The sequence below is a fragment of the Pocillopora damicornis genome, chromosome 2 (assembly GCF_964200805.1).
Source record: "Pocillopora damicornis chromosome 2, jaPocDami1.2, whole genome shotgun sequence".
Lineage (NCBI taxonomy): Eukaryota > Metazoa > Cnidaria > Anthozoa > Scleractinia > Pocilloporidae > Pocillopora > Pocillopora damicornis.
The window spans coordinates 24,711,141-24,732,230 of NC_142671.1; the positions used below are offsets into that span (position 1 = coordinate 24,711,141).

General features: G+C 38.3%; 3 protein-coding genes and 1 pseudogene across 4 annotated transcripts in view; 2 read left to right on the forward strand and 2 right to left on the reverse strand.

The window, feature by feature from the left end:
* Positions 1-355: 355 nt before the first annotated feature.
* Positions 356-16,029, forward strand: LOC113669675 (uncharacterized). The gene is made up of 9 exons (XM_027185747.2): positions 356-496; positions 2,684-4,687; positions 6,828-7,085; positions 7,272-7,316; positions 8,271-8,328; positions 8,431-8,493; positions 8,849-8,986; positions 12,285-12,422; positions 14,366-16,029. Exons 2-9 carry the CDS (start codon positions 2,776-2,778, stop codon positions 14,919-14,921), a joined length of 3,168 nt encoding a protein of 1,055 aa, XP_027041548.2. The 5' UTR covers positions 356-496; positions 2,684-2,775; the 3' UTR covers positions 14,922-16,029.
* LOC149050468 (uncharacterized) lies at positions 9,797-11,167 on the reverse strand (annotated as a pseudogene).
* LOC113669676 (nucleolar protein 16) lies at positions 14,963-20,553 on the reverse strand. 2 transcript variants are annotated; one of them, XM_027185748.2, is made up of 6 exons: positions 20,346-20,471; positions 18,964-18,999; positions 18,177-18,291; positions 17,459-17,525; positions 16,510-16,616; positions 14,963-15,963 (listed from the first exon to the last, which is right to left on the reverse strand). In XM_027185748.2, the coding sequence occupies exons 1-6, from the start codon at positions 20,447-20,449 to the stop codon at positions 15,844-15,846; spliced, it is 549 nt and encodes a 182-aa protein (XP_027041549.2). In that variant the 5' UTR covers positions 20,450-20,471; the 3' UTR covers positions 14,963-15,843. The 2 variants fall into 2 exon arrangements, with proteins under 2 accessions (XP_027041549.2, XP_027041550.2); XM_027185749.2 differs by lacking the exon at positions 18,964-18,999 and having other exon boundaries at positions 20,346-20,553.
* Positions 20,543-21,090, forward strand: part of LOC113669674 (nuclear pore complex protein Nup107) — a 40,832-nt gene continuing 40,284 nt past the window's right edge. The window contains exon 1 of the mRNA XM_027185746.2: positions 20,543-20,739. The gene's annotated coding sequence lies outside the window, so the exon portion shown is untranslated. The remainder of the gene's footprint in view (positions 20,740-21,090) is intronic.

Genomic DNA, 21,090 nt, shown 5'->3' on the forward strand with positions numbered 1-21,090 from the left:
ATGTTGCTTTTACTGTCACTTTCAAAGATATCAAATGATCCCCGTCAATTAACTGTCCACTGAACCTAATGATGACATGAGGAGGAAAGAAGTTCCGTACTTTTTACTTCTGAAAAAACACTAAACTCTACTCGTTTCCCCTAACTCCTCCCTCAACGTAGACGACGAATGGTTCCAACCCGCATCGTCAACCCGCATCTTCGCGTTCGTCACATTTGAAATGTTATCATGTTAGCTTCTAAGTTTGGGTTTTCTTTGTGTACACCTGCCAAAGTCTCTACTACTACCAATCCGTGTTTAACAGGTGCGTCTGTCAAATGGTGTGATATTTGCATATCTGCCCCTTCGTAGCAGTAATGAATCAATTGTCAAAGCAGTTTAAGCTGCACCATGGTTACCGGCTTGATTGGGATATTGTAGCGAGCTGCGAAGAGTCGATCGTTTCATATGCAAAGTTAAGGAAGCTGAAAGTTTCTGCGATGAAGTGCACCAGAGGGTAAGGGTTCTGCTTTATTTGTTTGCGTTTGTGAATGTGAATGTGAGTGACAGATGCTCCCGAAAGAATTTGCGCGTCTATTTAATCCGAGGCAAAACACACACTAGTGAAACCGAGCCAATTCAATCGTTCCTTTGTTTTAGAACGTGACTAAGTTACGACGAGGTCTTCATGGCTAGTTTCTCAGATTTGTAAACTATAAAGGGAAAAGAAATTGTGGTATGGAACACTGTATCATTTACATATAGTGTTCGCCAGCTTGTCTTTGGCTGCTTTCGTAAGTTTAAGTTACGACTTAACACAACATACAATTTTCAGACACTGGGAAACTTTTTGAAATTTCCAATAGTCTCTGATCTATCCATGAGTAGTCAGTCCGAATAACTTATATGTTTTTTTTTTTTAATGTACGCATTTGATCAGATCAAAGCTAGCTTTAACGGAACAAAATATGGATTGACAGGATTTTCCGCTGGAATTCTTACAAAGTCGAAAATTAGGCAGATTAACTTAAGCTTCAGAGTTTTGTTTAGGGGTAATTGTTGTAGTACGACTTCAACACATAGAAACGACTAGCTTCTTTCGCACATCAATAATCATTATAAATTAACTTGCAAATGAAGGTCTGTAATTTCTGGTTGATGAAAATGAATTTTTTCGAATAATGAATGCTCTGTGCCCTCATAAGAAAAAAATTGAAGAGGACCGAGAGAGGGAAAGTACACCAATCCTAATTTAAAGGCTAACCAGATTCAGTCTGTAAAAGCAAATTTACACTCCCAAAAAAAGTCGAAAGCGTTTTTCGAAATTTAAAGAAGGTTTGTGAATGTTTAATTGACGTCGTTGATGATATTGACGTTTAAACTGGTGATAGTACTCCATGGCAAGAAAACCAGAGAAATCAACATATACAACATGTTGTGTCCTGGAGAAGTTGTATATGAAGCCTAAAGCTCTAACATGATTTCGTGCTTTCTCTCTATTTGTGGGCAGGGATCACAAATTCGTTTCGTTGCGTTGTTTGCGTGTGACTTCAAATGACTACAGTTAAGGAGCTTCGATCTTTTGTATCGTGCTCTGAATTATCAATGGTTAATCTGACCGAAGGAAGGCGATGGCTTTCTCTTAATTTCCATAGATGGGAATTTATCATTAAAATAAAATGCAAACCTTTGTAAGTGATGTTGGAGAAAGAACAAGTTATAAAAATAGATAAAACAAACAAACAAACAAAAAAAACCAGATGAAATGCCGTCTTTTTTAAATGTAGGTACTTGTGACCTTGACATGGGACTGGAACTAAGTTTCCTCAGTGGTGTTGCAGACCTTAGACCTAAATTAAAAATTAGTAGTTCCTAGGCATTCTCACGAGTGACACTGCGTGGTATAGATGAAGTTCGAGCTGCGCGCATTAGATGTAAATTTCGTTTAATCTGGAGTTATTGTATCTTTGCCGTCCAAAATAAATCAATATTCCTTTACATTTCATTCGAGTCTTACCTCGGATAACTCAGCAAGTATGGTACTTCTATATAATCCCTAAGGAAATTTTCAATTTCAGTTTCTATTCATTTCTAGTGACTGAACTTTTTCATAGAGTGTCATTTCCCAAAACATGTCACTTTATTCTACTCTGGACAAAGCAAACAGTCTAATAAACACTGTGTGGCTTCCAATTTGCATTAGTCATTTATCCGCTTCCACTTAAGAGATGAATATCTACGAAGCAGATGTTCATGAGCAAATGCAAGTTCAAACTCTAAAAAAATGCTATCCAAATAAAATGATTTAGTTTTCCAAAAAACCCATTTAAAATTTCGGCTGTTTAGCTCGTTATCTAAGAAATGATTCCCCGACGAAATCGTTCGAAATTTTTTTCATGTTACACTTTGACAGGCAAACAAAGGCGGCAGAATGTTGACGTTGCAACCTCAAAATTCTAACATCCATCCATCCATAAAATGAGGTACTATGGCTTTAATCTCAGTTCTACATAATGTGATTCGAATGACTACAATGGATTTCTGATCACAGCTTTGATTATTATGGGTTTACTCGTTTTGATTACTTAAAACATTGTCTGCTCCATAGAGAAGTCTGGTAAATGAAACTTTCAATTGGTCTTTGACAAATTATTCTTCTCCGAAATATTTTACTCTTCTATTGATCTTCTACTTTACGTTTTAGATCGACAGGTGAATTCAAATGGTGAAGGTCGATGTTTAAGAAGATTTTGCTCTATTAGGTCACGCAGCCACAAGGAAAATAAAGCCCTTGAAATGACAACTGTGAAAACTTTTTCTCTTACGAGCCAAAACTTACAAAAGTTTGAGAGAGAGCTCAAAAACGGAAAGAGGAAAAGGAAGTCCTTACAAAGAAATGTGAATCCAGAGAGAACTGAGGCAGATGGAAGAAGCTCTGGGATTCAGTCGTGCGGCTCACAATCGAGTGCCTTTAAGGAAAGTCTCAGTGACCACTTCAAGGACGTGGATACCGAAAAAGTAACAAAACCTAGAAATAACTCTTATTCCTTAGATCGCCCAGAGCGAGAGGCTTTCCGAAGAAATCCTGAAGGGCAGAGCCGGAACGAGAGCTCTGCCGCTACACCGCACGTTTCGAAAATTAATTACGAGGAAGGAAGTGTACTAATCAACTACAGTAGTGACAGCGAAAAGGATAAAAACGAACTTAACTCGGCTGATGAGCGGGAGGAAGAAGAAGAAGAAGACAGTGATGATGATGACGATGAAGACGAAACTGAAGAAGAAAGTGATGAAAGCGACGATGAGAGTGATGAAAGTGATGCAGAAAGTGACGACGACGAAGAAACTCCAACACGAGAATTTGGAACTCCCACCACTATCCAAACACACTACACGAGCAGTTTAAATGCAAGCATCAGCAGCATTCCTACTATTGCTTCAGCAAGAAGCACTCCTGAGTCCACAATCACGATTAAAACGACGAAAACGGTAAGAAAAGGAAGTGCACACTCCAATGTAAGTTCGGCGCCATCTTACGTTTTAAATAGCAATCAATATCGCATGAAGAAAATGGCAGCAAAGAAAGAGAAAGAGCGTGGCCAGAATCACGAGGACTATGAAAATGAGTCAGAGTTATCTTTCGGACCCGAACAGCGATCACCGTCGGCTGCGACTAGAATGCGTGACAAAGGTACTACAAGTGTGCATAGCAACGGATCTTACGTGACCACAAGAAACTGGTCACGATGGAGTCATTACAGTGCAGCGGGGTACAGCATAAGTGAAGCACCTGAGGCCATTCGTAGGCATGACAAATATTCGACAGTAAAAACCACAACCACAGGAAAACGAGCAAAGAATTTCAGGCCTGAAACTTACTTCCGCCCTAAAACCCCTCATTTACCACTTATCGGTAAAAGCACTTCAAGTAATTCTGTTCCCGATATGCGAAGATATGGTAAGCGTCATGTGACTCTCACACTGGATCCTGATCTTTCACGAGCGCGATCTGTAAGTCGTAGCCAGATGGCGTCTCGAATGAGCACCCGATCAATTATGAAAAATCCAAAAATGGCCCGCGGTAAATCTGTCCCAGACCTCAACAAGGAAGCTATTATGTCATTTTTTGATATGGAAAGAGGAAAAAATAAATCAGCGGCCCGCCCCGTGAACAACAAAAAGGGCGGAAGGAAAGAAACTTTTAAAAAGTCAGGAACGAGTATTATTGATGATATCGATGTTACAACTCGGCGAAAACGACTTCGTAAGCGGAAGGAACTCCCCCAAAAAACGAGGATTAAAAGCTCTCTCAGTTCGGCCTCAAGTGACTTTTGGAATGCACGAAAACGGAAAAATTCTTTAACAAACATAGGGTCTTCTTTGTCGAGTGCATTGTCCATGTCATCCATGAAATCAAGCAGAGCAAGGCAGAATAGTAGACCTTCCACTGATACAATTAGCAAGGCGAGCTCTTCTATAAAACAAAACAGGCTACAGCCACTCAGGAAATACGCTAGTTATCAGAGCGGCAGCGACCAAATGTCTACGCGTGCGTCCATACCAGCGTGTGATACACCTATCAGCTTAATCCTTAAGCGCACTCCGAGCCTGCGGTCTGTTATGACAGAGTACAGTAGCTATCTAAGCTTAGCAGCCTCTAGCTTTAAGTCCGTGCGCTCCAGCTCCAGATCAAGTCTCTCGAGCACTGGTAGGTATAACTTGCTGTTTTGATAATGACAGCTTATTCACATGTCTTAAGCCTGACTACTCCGACTTTGGATTTTATGCAAGCTAAAATGCATTCGTAACCTGTGCTATGGAGTGTATATGACATGACAGACATGACATTTTAACATAATGTCTTCTCGAAAAATAGTTTTACTAAAGTGCCTCTGTTTTCTCGATATTGCATATTTTTATGAGAAAATTGAAGAATGATTAGTTTCGGATTAAAAGTGTGACTCAGTGCAACAGGTGGGATGAAAATGAGATTTACTCCGGTAAACTGAGAAGCTGTTTTCTTTTAAAGATTCAATTTAGGTGGAAGAACAAAACCAACACTAAACGTTTGAACATGTGAAATAATTATAACTTAAATGGCATCTTTAAACCTTGAATTTCTTCTTATTTGGTTGATTGGGTTAAAAATCCTTGTTATTTTCAACCCAGACATCCAGGCGAAGAAAGCGTTTTTAATTACAGCTTATTAAAGAAATGTAAATTAAAGGCAAAGACATCTGCTACAAACGGTGCTTTGAAGTCATTTAAAGTACAGCTCCGAATTTACCAATGGGCGAGCGATAAGAAATATAGCTTATAAAATATTTACTGCCCTGGTTTAGTCAATCGCGCATATAGTGGTCTCTATGAACCCAACAGTTCAAAGAGTCTCGGCTTGTGTGAGTGTTAAGCTTACAATTCTTGAAACATTTTGATGAGGGGAGAATTCTTTTACAATGGATCTACAAATGAACGATTCGAAAGACGAGATTAAAGTCGAGGACGTCGAATCTTACAATGGTAAGTTGACGTCCGATTATTTTTGAAGTCATTAAACGACGCAGTTTCAAGTGATATAAATAATCAAGTACAGAATCCAGTTACGATTTTTATTTAGATGTGAAGATAAGTTGACAAAGAGCTCTTTACAGGTTTGCCATCGCTGATTTTTAGATAATTATACAGGACAAATTTTCACAGGCTTAGTAACTAAATAACAAAGTTGCAATATTTCTCTCCTTCGACAAGACAGAAACAAACTTGCTTTGTGACTCTGTCAGGTCAAAAAAAATCCAAACAAAACAAAGTAAAGGAGATTTTTTAAGAATGCGTGCTTTCCAAAAATGTTACAACCTATGTTGGAAAGTAGAAAAGTAAGCGTGCACAGCACAGTTCATTGTCTGTCTTATTTTCTTCGTTCGATATTCGGCCAAAGTTAGAAACTTTAACTAACACATATTTGCGCCAATGCTGAGTTGAACAAATTTAGGGCACACTCAACATCATGATACTCGGTAACAGGTCACGTAATTTTTTATCATTTATCTGCAAGTGTGGGTTGATCCCGTCCCGTATGCCTTATAAATATTTTGCGCTAGGCTCTACTAAAACCTCAAGATCTGGTTGCCATGGTGACGAGGAAGGCATATTCAGCGGTGGGGGGTTGCATGAAAAGCTTAAGCAGATGTCAAGCCACCCGCTGGTCTACATAAAAAGGAGGTGCTAAGTAAAAAGACTTAAGTGGGAACTGTGTTGAAAGTTGACGAGAGCAATTCAGTCTTCACATTAACCGTTGCTAAATCTTAAAATGTCATTTTATCATGCAAAATAGAACACTTTCGGCTTAAAATAAGCCGAAACACCTCAAAGGTGCTATTTGTGCAGTCCTATTCGGTGAAATACCTCCGGGTTTTTCTTCTTTCTTATCGTGAAAGTAAGTAACAAATAATTTCCAGACATCACGTTACTGTAGACAATTTATTTACACGTTAGACGGATGTCTCGCGATGTGATACGGGGTTTCATGTAGTGCAAGTTAGATGGTCGAACAGATAACTACGATCGACTTCCTGCTCAACTTTTACTTTTTCTTTTACGAAGAAATTTCGAGTTAGGAAACTCTGAAGTTAGTAAAATGTACCTACGAAAATAAAGAATTTCAACAAGACATTAACGACTCCAGGTTACCACACGTAGAACTCGTGAACATTATAACTTAATAGTGATGTGAACTTCCTCCATCTTTGTGCCGGAAGTCAAAGTCGATTTTTTAAACTTAAATCAAAAGTTACTACCTCCGAAATCAAAACTTTCACATTAAACAGTTGCTGTGTTGATTCATAATTCAGATGGAGAGAGCACAGCTATAGGCCCAGAAGCCACAAGCCCTGAAAAGGAAGAAAAAGACGACTTGAATAACGAGAAGCCAAAGCAGATAGAACCTGAAAGGAAACCCTCATCTAAAGCCAGTGATCAACAATCTAAACGAAGCTCGTCAGTAAAGAAAGAAGCGCTAACTTCTTCGAACTCTGAACGGCTTCATTTACCAGCGGTTCGAACCCAGTCGGTTTCATCCGAAAGAACTGTAAGCGCTACACCAGTAAAAGGTTTGTCAAATGTTCGTGCAGGAGCTATGTATTCATTCATTTTATGTGCCCTGTTTGAATGTATCTCAAGGCCTCTCTTTCATTTTGTTTTGATTTTCCCGGCTTCTGTTATTCTAACACAAGCAACGGTATCAACAAAAAAATTATACTGGTAACTAGTTATCTAATTTTGTTTGACTTTGTCAGAACGCGGAAAGGCAAAGAAAAAGGAACCCGTTAAATTACCCCAAAGTAAGTATCTTTTCTATGTTTATACCCACTTTTAGGAGAAAACGGATATCAATTATTCCCTTAACAGAGGGTCTTTTCATGAAACAAGTTCAGACAAATAAACTCTCATAAGTTGAAGCAAGGAAAGTCGAAGAAAGCCCAATTATTTGGTCCAGTCATAATGTTCTGAAAGGGTACATCGAGTCCAATGATATAGAATGTCACCTGCGATCAAAACAAAAGTAGGGAAATTTGAATGATCCGACGACAACCTGCGTTCATGATGCTCAGTTCGCCAAATTTATTACATTTCTCTCTTTCAATCTTGATTACTTCATTCGACATCAGCGAACCGGCTGTCTAGAAAAAGTAAACCATCAGTCAGTTTCATTTCAATCCAAATATGATTTGTCCTACATTCTCGTGAGTATATTTACTAAGCATTCAGAAAATTTTTCTTCAGTTTCCAAACAAAGCCATGTTTACAGAATTGTTTGAATAGCAATTTCCAGGATCAATGTTTAATGACTGCTCTTTGTTTGTGTGTTTGGGTTTTGGAAAACACAAAGAAAAACTTCTAATGATATTGAAATCTCACTGGACTCGTAGTTGTCCAATCATATTCCAGAAAGCGCTGCACCATTGGATAGCGTTAATTAGCACCAAGTTGCGGCATTGTTTCCATAGGAACATAACCAGACGCTTTGTTGAATGTAATCATTAAAACCTTGAACATTAGACCGACTGTAACTGCATCGAATTCACACGAAAAGCGCGAGTATTTGAACCTCATCCACACTTGCTTTTCTAAGCTTTTATAAAGAAGAATACTTTGTGATCGTAATTACGCTGGGAAGTTTGAAGTAATCGCCGTTTCAATATGACAGAAGTGGCTTGTAAGTGCGAATGGTTGCCTTGTGCAGACACAACATTCATTGAATTGAAACAACCATAACATGTTTTCTTTTCATTTAGTTGTTCGAGTGAATCATTCACTTCCAAGTTTTACAGAAGCCACACGGGATACTGGCATGTAAGTTGTTTTTAACTCGTTGGAAGTTTGATACATTGCCAACCTTAGGCCTCTCTAAAAGTTTTTCGTCGTCTAATTTTTGGTTATGTTCATTTAAAATAGTACTCGCCTGGTGAAACTTGCAAAGCCGAAGGAATCAAAAGCGGTATGGATGACAAGTTTTTGGTAAGTAGTGCCAAACCATCACTGAAGCAAACACAGTACTAGACCGCCTCGGTAAAAATTGACTTGCGAGTCGCAAATTTCCACGTCGACAAATTAGATACCACCTAATATTAAGATTTGACTAACGCGGTTACAATAGGAAGACCTGTGGCACGTCTGTCGCAATATCAATTTGGCCAAAGCCCTAGCTTGGAAACCCAGGGAAGCTTTTACTTGCCTCGTTGACTTCTTCTTTGAAAGGCTTATTTAAAAAACGATTCATCGATCTCTTAGCAAACTTTTCGTCGAAAGGCAGTTCATCCTTGATAACTTAGCAAATTGGTTAGAATTACATAGGTATCATTTTTTGTTCCAGGCCGATCGTATGGGGAAATCAAGATATGATGTGGCCCATTTCCAGAGGAGCGCTTACAGCAAATGCATCGGGGAGATTAATGGCCTTAGCCACGCCGAAAAAAGATTTTCAACTAGACCATCCATCCAAGTGTAGCAGGTACAAAAACACGATTTTTAAAATAGAAAGGTGGGCCTTAAAGCTTTTCAAATTACTGAAGTGAACCGTGACATTCATACCCGCTGGAAATTCTGCACGCAATGTCAAAGTAAAAACTTGAAAATTATCTCAATCCTCTACAATATACGCGACTTAGTCATCTTCAGATCTTCAGGGAGTGTCCGGTTATTTCCTTATAGAGCCTTTTCGCCAAAAATCATCACGCGATAACTCCTTTCGCTACTAGTCAAGTCGATTTCCCAAGTGTAAAACTAATTTCGAAACAAACATAAGTCGTTTTGCTCCAGGACTAAGTTTGTATCATTGCCATACTTAATATAATTGTAGACAACTCCGCTTCGTGCTTCTTTTGACAGAAAAGGAATTTTCGCACTGAAAGGAGACTCTTTAAGTGATTCGTCCATAATTAAGTTTAGCGACAACTGTTCCAGGGAAAATTGTTCGCAAGGTTTTCTGTGTCTTGGCTTAGGTGTCATGAGAATCTGTATGAGATTCGATATCGCTGGATTGTAAGTTGTTAGCAAGAATCATTTGATCTTTGAATTCACTATCACTTCTTTAAACTTAGCGCGCCCCGACCGTACTTATTGTAGCACAACCTACGATGAAGAAATGATTTGAAAAACATTTAACTATAAAAAAATTGCGATAGAACATTTCTTAAAAGCATTTTAAGATTTCTAAAAAACGACGACGTTTCGACGTTGGCTAAACGTCATTACCAAGTTAAAAAAAGATATATTTGCAAGTTGTAGTCTATATATACCAAAATAAGAATGGATGATAAAAAGCTATTCCGTAAGAAAAGAACATTAGTAATTAAACAAAATGTTTGGCACGTATGGAGTCCGTCTGGATATTTAAATTAGGCTTGAGATTCTTGCTGAACAGCATTTCAAAGACTAAACAATCAAATTTTCCCTAGCACTTTCTTAACACTCTAAATTGGTTTTCTTTCAAGAGGTGGTTGCTACCTTGAGCTTCCACGAAATGTCGACCGATTGCCGAATATTTGTGCTAAGCAATGCGTTGATGAAGGCGTCGGGCTGTGTACCCGACATAATCTGCATCGCACAGATCACGTGAGAAACAGTAAACAACACATTGCCGATTAGCAATTGACGGCTTGATTTCTTTGGGTTTAAAGATCTTGCCCCAATTTCTTGCTCACAAAAACTGGCTGCAATGTAGGGAGAATCTTATGGCTAAGATCGCGCAACTGCTTCCGAACCGCATCAGCGGCCACTTGATCTTTGAATGGAAGACTAATTCTTGCTGTGCTATTATCATCGGTGTTTCTTTCCGCTGTGCCTGCCGTACCTAAAAATAAAATTGTTGATAGCGGAATCAATAAGGCCCACAGGGGTGGTCAAGACGACTGAAATTAGAGCGCAATTTGACGCATTCTGCATTAAAAGCCTCTGTGGTAGACGATAGGGCATAGGCTCGGTGTATCATTATCTTTAATAAATAGTCTTTAAAGCGTTTATTGGTGTGATTGTGGAATTGTAAGAGCAAACCAGTGTTTGCTGGTTTTCGTTAAACTTAAGTTTCAAGTTTAGTTACGTTCTTGACGATTTCAATGCCGATAAAAGAGATCTTATTACCAACGGGAAGCTCCATCGTAAAAGTTAAGACTGGATTGTAGGCTATTCAGAGTAGCAAGAAACACAACAGCAGCAGCAGCGCTAGGCATTCTGGCCAGGGTGTTGTCGACGTACCTCTTGTACAGATGGGGCATTAAGTCATCACGCGTAAGCTTTTCTTCAAGATGACACATGAAGACATTGGCCATTAGAGGGCCAAGAGGGCAGCCCATAGCCACACCATCTGTTTGTTCGTAAAGCTGACCGTTAAACTGAAAAAGTTGATTGGTTGTGGCAATCTGGAGTAGTTCAGCAAGCTGGTCCTTTTGCAGATAAAGGCCATAATTTTGTTGAACCAATCATCTGTGAAGGTTTTGTTGACCAAGATGTAGATAGTCTCATCTAAAGGCACAATGGTGAAGAGAGCTGTGACGTCGTAAGAGACCAATATGGTCTCCAACCTACAATAGGCTCGAAATGAAATAAACAAGAAATCCAAGGATTTTGCTAGAGGTGGAGTTACCACAACGGATACAATCAGGCCTAAACAAAACTTGCAAAACGGTACAGCCATGAAGAAAATGAGGAATGAGGAGGTGGCTGATATTTGTCATGAACCAAATCTTTTTAAACATACAAAATCATCTTTAACTGATCTTGTAACAGTCTTAATGAGAAATTTCCTTGGGAATATCGAGAAGAAACAGGCTGTCTGTTCTTTCTTTACTACTGTTGAAATTTCTAATTGGCTAAATTTGTGATGTGTCACCGTTCAAAGACGGCCATGTTTTCGGAAAACGATCTCTCATATGAACTTGTGACTGGATAAAAAATTTATTTATTCTTGCATGCAGACATAACCTCGTTGATCATTCTCCTTTATTTGTTTTTGGGTTAGGCATCTTAAATCATAAATAAAATACAGTGTCAAAGCATTAACAATCCTTCCGAAGCACTTTCACTGTCATAGGAGGTACCAAAATGAAGAAAGGCAGTACAAGTAACGCTCATTCAATAAAAGATCGAAGTTGAAAGTGAAACAGCCGCGTCTTTGGTGTCTGAAGTTGAAAATTAATTTTTTCTTAAGGACATGCGCCCTTAAAACCAAAGGATTGGAATTATTTGATCTCACCCCTTACTCGCAGCTCTCGGAGTCTTTCAATTAACTACGCGTCTACTCTGCCTATGCCAATTACAATTATATCCACTACGAACTAATAAATTTTTCTACAATTTTTTCGCTGCTATATTTTATCACTTCTTTTTCCTGTGTAGAAGTATACTCTAAACGCACCGAGCAATTTTCAACTTGCGATGGAAAAATGTAGCCGAAGGCAGGTTTGGTCCTAAATGCTGTGCGATTCTTCATTCGTAGTTAGAAGTAAAATAACAAACAACGGATGCGATAGTTTCCCTGGAAAATCTAGAGTGGCAAAGCCCCAACATCAATTCATTATCAAGAATCATTCGCCCTTTAGGCGTCATTTTGAGCCACTAACTGCATGACTAATAAACGAATTTGAGAACGTTCACTTTACTACGTTTACGCCTTTGCTTTTGGTTATAATGTTTATTGTTATAGTTTAAACTACTTATGGTGATGCAAACGCGTTCGTGAGTTTGTAAGATACTAGAGATGGTGTATGTTAGGTTAACTTACGTCACTCTCTTTCTTTTGCTGGAAATTGCAGGGGACAATACGTTTATAGCTGTGGCCGCAGTTCTGTCATTTGGGATATGCAACCCTCAGCTTTAAAAGCAAATATTTCCACAAGGGTCAGTCAGCTAGCAGAACCAAAGAAATCACCACCCCAACATGAAGAACAAAGGTAAGCACGCACTGTTTACCAGCACTGCGAGAATACGTCCAGCAATCGGGCAAACCTGCACTGAACTTGTGATATCTTTTGTTCAATATTTTATCTGATTTTTTCAACCTACGATTTTTTTTCGATATGATGTTGCCGATTCTTTACTTTTCAAATTTGACCAGAAGTAAATTGTTTTGCCCAAATTTGTCCAACTTAAGTTCTGCAGCTGTGGACTGTTTAGGTATTCATTACTTTGTTAAGGTCGTGACGACCCTAACTACGTACTTCTTTGGTTGGCTTCATGGCAGTTTGAACTCATTTACCCATCTTAAGTCAGGTGATAATTACATGACTACCCAAATATCTTTCATTAAGGGCTTACACACATTTGAAATAGGACAAGCTCGTGAAGACTGGGAAATCCATGCTAAAATTCTACGCCTCAGTACAGGTCGCCTCGCGAGCAGTCTCTCGTTTGTGAAAACATCAAATTTGCTTTTCGCTTTTTCTTTGAGTTTGAAGATTTGCACATAAAAATAGCATTGTCATATGTTTAATTATTCGCATTGCGACAAGTTATTCAAAATTCATCGATTGTCAAGTTGCTAGGCATTGCATAACCCGGTTGCTCGGGCCCGATTGTTGATGGACCGCGCTTACCAGCTACCTCCACAACAACGAAAAAAACAGACACAAAGTTCAGAGGAGTATTTTCAGCATGATTTCAAACTATCTTTAAAGGTACAAGTTTTTGCTTCGAATTTGTCTGAACGCACGAATGCGTTCAGCAAATTCAAAGGCTTGCAAACTTTAGATGTATTTTAATTGAATACATACAATTCAATCAATGTTCATAGCAAGGCTCTTTACTCTTGGTTTAGATTTTTCTGAGATCGTGAAATATTTCAGTTGTTGCTAGGCGTCAAGATCTCCCTTTCTCTTTGCCATGTCAAGTCCAAACCATAACTCAATTAGGAGCAATGTAGTTTAAGAATCGATAAGGGTCTATTCAGAAGAGGGCTCACAGACTTGAACCAACAAAGTAACAATCTTGAATACTTCAAGAAAAAGATTTCGTTATCAGCATTCATTGGCCAAGAACCAGAAAATTCGCAAAACACAGATCAGTTCACGAAAATTTCTTTCCCATTGTACATCGCGAGCTTCCAACAGATTATGGACTGCGTTGGAATGAAACGAGTGACTTGATTGTCGGAATACTAATTTTACCTTAGGTAGAGAATAAGTTTATCACAACGATAGCCAAGACACATCAATAAGGAAACAATTTTGGAGCGAAAGGTCCTTCCATCAGCTATGGGAATAAGAGAATCGATCTTCATTTAAAAAAATGACTTTCATTGAGTATTTGCGTCAATAGACAATAATTAAATGAATTTGAACTATTTAATCTGCTCAAGTGTTACTGATTTTCGCAGACACCAGATAACGTGAAAAGGTAATGGCTCTTTTCAAACCTTCACTTTTGCGGTTTGCCAGTAGGAATTCCATGCTTGGAAAATATTCCCGACGGGGAGAGAGAAAGGGAATTACCCCTGGTCGCCGTTCTTACAAGGGGACGGAATTAGGGACGGACCACAAACCCAACATCTGCTAGGGAATAAAACCTCGTTTCGTCGTGGAGATCAGTCCATAGACGAAACGCGTCCATTTCTACCGTTGAACTTCATCTTTCAGAAAAGTATTGCTTTGTAATAGCCGGTGAACATACAGCTAACATAAATTGGAGACCCAGCCGCGCAATAAGTTTTTGTTTTCATCTCAAGATCTCATTTCTCTCCCATAGCTACCTCCATGTGATCACGTGCTGAATGGATCTACTTTTCAGACGGCAAAAAATCTAAAACGTAGAAAAGTAATTCATTTGTGCTGTGATGATATGACGTTCTAAGTACCAATCCTTGAGTGTCAGACTTAAAAGTAGCCCTTCTTCCTTCTAGGGAGGCATACATCTTCAGTTGCGGGAGAAGTTCACCAATTTGGCAAGTGAGCCAAACAGCGAAAACGGCCGAGGAACGGGAACTAACACTGAGACTAGCACATGCCAAGAGATGCCATCCTGATTATCGGCCAGGAAGGGAAGTGCCCTGGAGCGTAAGTGAGCCAGCAAAACGAGCCGTGACTTCCGCACGAACCGAACAACTAGCTCGTCCCAAGACTCGCCAAGACGGGCTCATAAGGGAGCCAACATGGCGCGTATCTTCAGCCAGCATGCGCACTGTAGCCTCAGCCCGTGTTCAGGAGCTTTCCAAGGCCAAGCAAACGGTTGAGGGATATTTACCATGCAGAGAGACTGAATGGCATATCACAAGAAACACTCTCCGAGCAATAGCCTCTGATAGGATTCAAAATTTGTCCAAGCCAATTATACGCGAGACAATGGACCATCTTCAGTTTAACCCAGACGCATTCACCGTTAGGGAAACTGCGAAGAAAGCTACCGCGTCGTCAAGGGTAGTTGAATTAGCACAACCAATCGCTCGTGGACACAAATGATTGTGTTAAAAGACCCAATGAATTGTGTAACTCACCAAAAATTCGTTCAGACAGCGATTTACTTTCAATAAATTAAAGCTATTCATTCAACTGAATCGGAAACGGTTGAAATTATCCTGGTTAATGTACTCTTATTATCAAGGGGCGGTGTTTAAAGAAGGTTAACCGCTTTTGGGCAAGAATACTCCAAACCCATCCGTTACGGTAATTTTTGTAAACAATTTCAAGGAGGCTTATGGTTGGCAATGTAAAATTTACCGCAGCATTAACTTCACTCCTTCTTTTTCAAGAATCTCGAGGTCCATTGATTGTCTAAAACCGCGGCGTGCGTTAGACTTCGATTAAATAACCAGCCCATAGTTTTTCACTGTTTCAACTGAACGATATGTAAGGACTGTTATCAACAAAGTCATGAGGGATCGTTTTTGGTACAATGCATAACAGGAGGTTTTCTTCTGTCAAAAACGTTGCCCGTAAAACACAAAATAACGATGGTTTTGGCGGCATTCGACAAACATGTAGGCAGTGGAGCCCGAGGAGGTTTCCTTGTATTTTTTTAAATGTTTCATTATATCCCTTCTCTTGGAGCATCACCACTTGTTTCCGGCGGCTTCCGCGACTAACAGCTTCACCGTTATCAGCTCCGAAAGTCCGTATCTTGAGCGAGTAACAGGAATTTCCATGGAATCAAATTTTTGGTCACGTGACGCAAAATTATAATTTCCTTTATAACGGTAACCTCTTAAACTGAGAAACTAATGAAGCAAACTCTGTCACAATACTTTGGTTGATATTATACCAGGCTCTTGACAAGTGAAGATACTCTGCTCGAAAACTTTTCAGTTGACTTAAAATTGACGACTTTCCAGACATTCTTTGAACAGAGTTCTTGTTGAGCCATCGTAATTTACGGTGTATGTTTTCAACCATTTTTTTTTGGGTATCCGCTGAAATTCTGTTTTGATCTTAGGAGTGCTTCACATTTTCTTTTTAGTTGGTTTGGTGTATGTTGATAATAATTCCTTTTGTCCCTCGCCATACTCTGCACAAAAAAAGAGAACAAGTTCCATTGACTATCTTGCATTGAAGGTGAATAAAGACATATTTCTGAAGTACTTTTACTTTATAAATGAGGAACGAGTAAATATGCAATGCGTTCTCACGATATTCACAACCAGTTGACTCGACTTGATTCACTACTGAATATCTTAGGATCATCCTCTTCAATTATGAGCTCACAAATTCAGTAAAATTAAGAGGACATCGCCAGAAAAGTAGAATGAACAAGCGCAGTGGTGGCCCAAGAGTCAAAATTTTTCCAGCTTTGTGTCAGTCATCACATTGCAGTGACCAAGAAGTAAATGTTCGTGGCCAAATTTCTAAACCAATGACTTTTCATTCTGAGTGATCTATCTTAGTGTGTGAGTAAGTAGGGGGGCACCAACTCTGACAATTGCAAAAGGAAATCAGAGTGCACAATGTGCACAGCAGCCTATCATATTTAAAGTTATTTATATGTTTATAAAAAAAATACCATGTGGTTAGAGAAGTGCATGTTCATGGAGAATTCCTCTTTAATATAACTTACTTTGTAGTTGTTGCTATGATCACCAATAAGTTGCCATAGAAACTGCACTTCACCTGGAGAAATATGCCTTTCACCTTTCCTTTCATTAGCAGCCATTTGCTCAAATTCTAAACAGGAAAAGAAACAACTAGGGAATTAGAAATGTTTCTTCAGGGTACCAAAATATTTATAGTGTATTGTGAGGTACATGTACATGATTTAGGAAACCTAAAGAAGAACAGAGAAGCTGAATTTTCAAAGTTCAAACTGTATAAAATTTCAATAATCATCATTTCCTTTAAGATAATCAATCTATAAAAAGATAATGTTATGAAAGAGATAATGGGTGCTTAGTCCTTCTTGACAAACTGCTCACAAAATGTAAAATCTGTATAAACTGGTAAGCTAAGAAGTAAGGAGATACTAAGAAAGGAACATGAGTATGCAGAAGTGTGAATGATGCAGCTGGTTGTACATGCCAAAAGTAACACCTTGTATGTACGTACAGGCAGACAAACATATGCAACTAAGTGATAACCAAATTTTCTTAGCTTGATATGTTACTCTGCTTTGTACAAGCTGAGGACTCTGCTAGAAATTTTGCAATCCACATTGGACTTCTCCACAACAAGATAAAAACAATTGAAACTTTCAGATGTGAAATTTAAAATGGCCACAACTTTTCCATTTATTTAAAATTATCTCTTGCAACAAGAATTTTGCCCATTCTCACTTCTGCATATTCCAAGTTTAGCCAGGGCACCCTGAAGAGTTCACTCAAAGTGGCTTTGAGAGCTATGATAACATCATGGTTTTAACATGGAATTTTATCCTCTTCAACTAATTCAAGAATATTCTTTTCATACTATAAAATGTTCCCATAATATCTCAAACCTACCTCCAATTCAAAAAAAAATTGGAACATTACTCACTTTCCTCTACGATAAGTCAAGCACAAGCACAGCTTTACCTTTAACAACTGTTGTTGGTTCCTTTTGGTCTACTTCCATGGCTTCTGTTTGTTCATCTTTACAACCCTAATCACATATATGCAAGTGGTCCATTTTAAGCTTACTATTTTCCTAGTAGAGTTACAGTAAAACCAGTCCTACCATTATGCAACTTTCATGATTTGGAGGAAAATTTAGCAACACAAATCTCAAGTAAATTTTTCCTTTACCTAACAAATGCAATTAGTTTGATGTATTTCATCAAATACATGTTGCAATGACCCCAACATGGCTTGAGGATTGTGAATAGTTGAGAAAGATTATCGCATCTTCTTGAAAGACTGCAGGGCTGGTATATGAATGACCTATAGACCATGTGCTCAGTACCTAGGGTGGTAAGTCTTGTATGTGTAGCATGCTCATGTTTTGTAAGAAGCATTAAGATGACATTGAAGATATAATTTTGTTGTTTTGTATGTTATAAGCAAACACTTTTCCAAAATGTCCAATTCTGATAAATCTTTGACAATAGACAAAAAGGCAATTTGAAAGTCTCCCTACCTACACATAGACAAACAAATTACACTGATGACTATAAATACAACACATGTATCATTTAACAAATAATTATCATTCCAACTCAACATATACAGTGTATACAGATGTGACATGTTTTTAGAAACATAATTTTTGTTCATGTAGCACATTAAAAATAAGCTAAAAATGGTGTGCACTGACCTTGGTTTTTGACTTTGGGATAGGAACAGCAGAATTAGCATCAAAAGCCAAACCAAGAATCTGAAGATTCTGCTTCAGTGTTTTCTCTTGGTCCCAGCTCTTACGTAACGTTTGGCTTTGGGAGAAATAATTGAAAAATGTTACAGCTACACAAATGTACCAAACCTGTTTAAATGGCATAAATGAAATAATAGGAATTAAGAACCAACATTATTTCAGTAATGAAAAATTTAAAGCAATGATGGATCAAGTTTACTGAAAGCTGTGCTTCCTCTATAAATGCCCACAATTTAACCCTTTAACTCCCAAGATCTGATTGGCAGTTCTCCCCTCTAGCTGCTACACATTCCCTTTTGAATTAGTTACAAGAATTTGGTGTTAGATCAAGATAACAACTTCTACCTGATATGTTTGAGTATTCTCATTACCTGTTTGCTTGATAATGTATGGATAATATACATGTAGGGAGAAGTTTCTGGTTGATCAACACTGGGACTTAAAGGGTTAATAGGCACCCTTCCCCAAATAAGCACCCACCCACAGGAAATCATATTGTTGATTCTCAAGACTTTTGAGAACCAAAGATTTAATAGCCAGAAGGTAAACTTTCATATGTTTGAGCAGTACCGCATTTGCGCAAATTTTGACAGTTCTCATACAAACAAAATTTCACCAAAGTGGCTTTCGATCATTCACAGCCTTTCCATCCTGACTTTCCTCATCAGTTCTGTGATCCAATATAGGCATAAGTTTTCAACCATCCTTAATGAATAAATATATGCCATACCCCATCCAAGAGCACTCCCATTGACAGCATGGGTATCTACAGGATTAAGTCAAGTTGCATTCGACAACTCAATGAGCACCAGAAGTCATAAAAGTAAAAAAAAGAAGAGAATTGCTCTAAGTCTAGAAATAAATTTTGATAAATTGCATGTGGTAAGACTGTTTTATCATATGAGTGCTGGGATTTACTCTAAACAAAGCCATAAAAAAAGTCATGTCAAAGGTAGAAACAATGCCATTGTGCATTGGCCATATGATTTTTTGTGGCTAATGCCTCCTATAGGAGGCAAAGCCACATATGTTATCAAAAAGAGTGATGGCAAGTGACAAAAGAATGTCAAATTCACCCAGTTTTGACCCAATGTCACTTGTTTCTTTCAGGGTATCTTGGTAGATCAACATTCGCACAAGAGATTATTAAGTGCAACATACATGTACACTAAAGATAGAAAAATTTCTTTAAAACACATTATTTTGTGCCTAAAAAAAACCCAAGATGCCATAATCTCAGTTATTGCCCTGACACTACAGAAGAAGATAAACATCTTACAATAAGTTCAGGATGGATCATGACTAAAAGAAAACCTTTCCTTGCAGAAATATCTTAATAGGTGTGATGGGCACATCTTCAAGGAAACATTTTTCTTTAAAGAAAGAACATTTTAACATTTAAATCAGAAAACTATGATATAATTTTTCCAATTCTTGCAGTGACACAAAGGCATCTCTGGTGAGTAATTAAAAAAAATAGTTTTCCTTATAGAAATAGATGTGATCTGCACTTTGTGAAAACTTTGAGGAAAAAATAATTTTTGAAGAGCATTTTACCATTTTAATCTGTGACTAATGCCTAAGAGAGCTGCTTAATTTGTGACACAAGGAAGGTCTGAAATATTATACCTTGAGTTTAATAGGGTGACCCTATTTGAAGGAAGAAGCTGAGAGCCAAGCAAGTCCTACAATTTCAATAGGGAAGTCAAATCAGGAGTATTACTTCTGTGTAGTGGCTGACAAAGGCAAAGAAAGTTTTGATGACCACTGAGTTTCCCAAGTAAAGACCCAAAATAAAGCAGGGATTTATTTTACAAACAAGCCTTAAATTGTTCTATTTAACATAGACGAGATATTTAAAAATTTATCATAAACCGAAATATGAAAATTATACGGAAGAACCTAATCTAATTTCTAAAATACATTCCAAAAAATAACATTGCAAACATTCCGATACCAAGACACAAGTTATGCTAAGACACACATTAAAGAAACTATTTCTTCGAAAGGATAAACGAGACCTGCTTAAAAACGAACTCTAACACAAACTATTAACTAGCCAAATGAGTAAATTGAGTAGCATTCAGACGTAACGTGAACAACGTAACTTACTTTAACACCTTCACTTTCTTTTCTTTCTTTTTCCTTTTAAGACCGGGCCTTGTCGTATTAGCACGCTTTTGCCTTTGCGATTTCTTTCCACGCACTCCTGCCATGTTTCCGTCGACGTAGATTTGCAAGGCGTCTTAGGGAGTAGTACTGGACTCTAAGACCAGCCGCCATCTTGAAATATAGTAATCGCGAAACTCTGGGCACGAGTCAATGATTCCTTCTTTGATGGCGGTAACAGTCACATCGAACTAGCAATAAAAGGAACTCTCTGCATTACTTGAATTTATCAGAGAGAACAGAACTATTTGGTCATAAGAGTAGAAAGGCAGCCGTCCGCTTCGGAGTTTCAAAGCTCAGAATTGTATCCCGAGGGGTGGACGATCAATTATCTTCGGTAGGTACATTGTTTGAAGGAATATGCACGTTACAAGTAGTCGCACTGTGAAAACTTGCACCTTTGAAAAATTGAGGATTAAATGGAAAACTCTAGCGATCGAAAATTGCACTGCACTAAGAAGTAGCAAAGATCCCTAGAACTCTCGCTTGAGTGAAGATGCACTATCCATTGGGCGAAGAGTGCAGAACGTACTTTGACATTTTAAGCTGATTTCGGGGACTTAAGGCCGGAGTTAGTTTCAAAATGCAAAGTCTGTTCGATGATCATGACCTTAACATCTTACCCTTTCATGATTCATTTTCAGAAGCTCATAGCCACTTTGATTGATTTTTTTTTTGCAACAGTCAA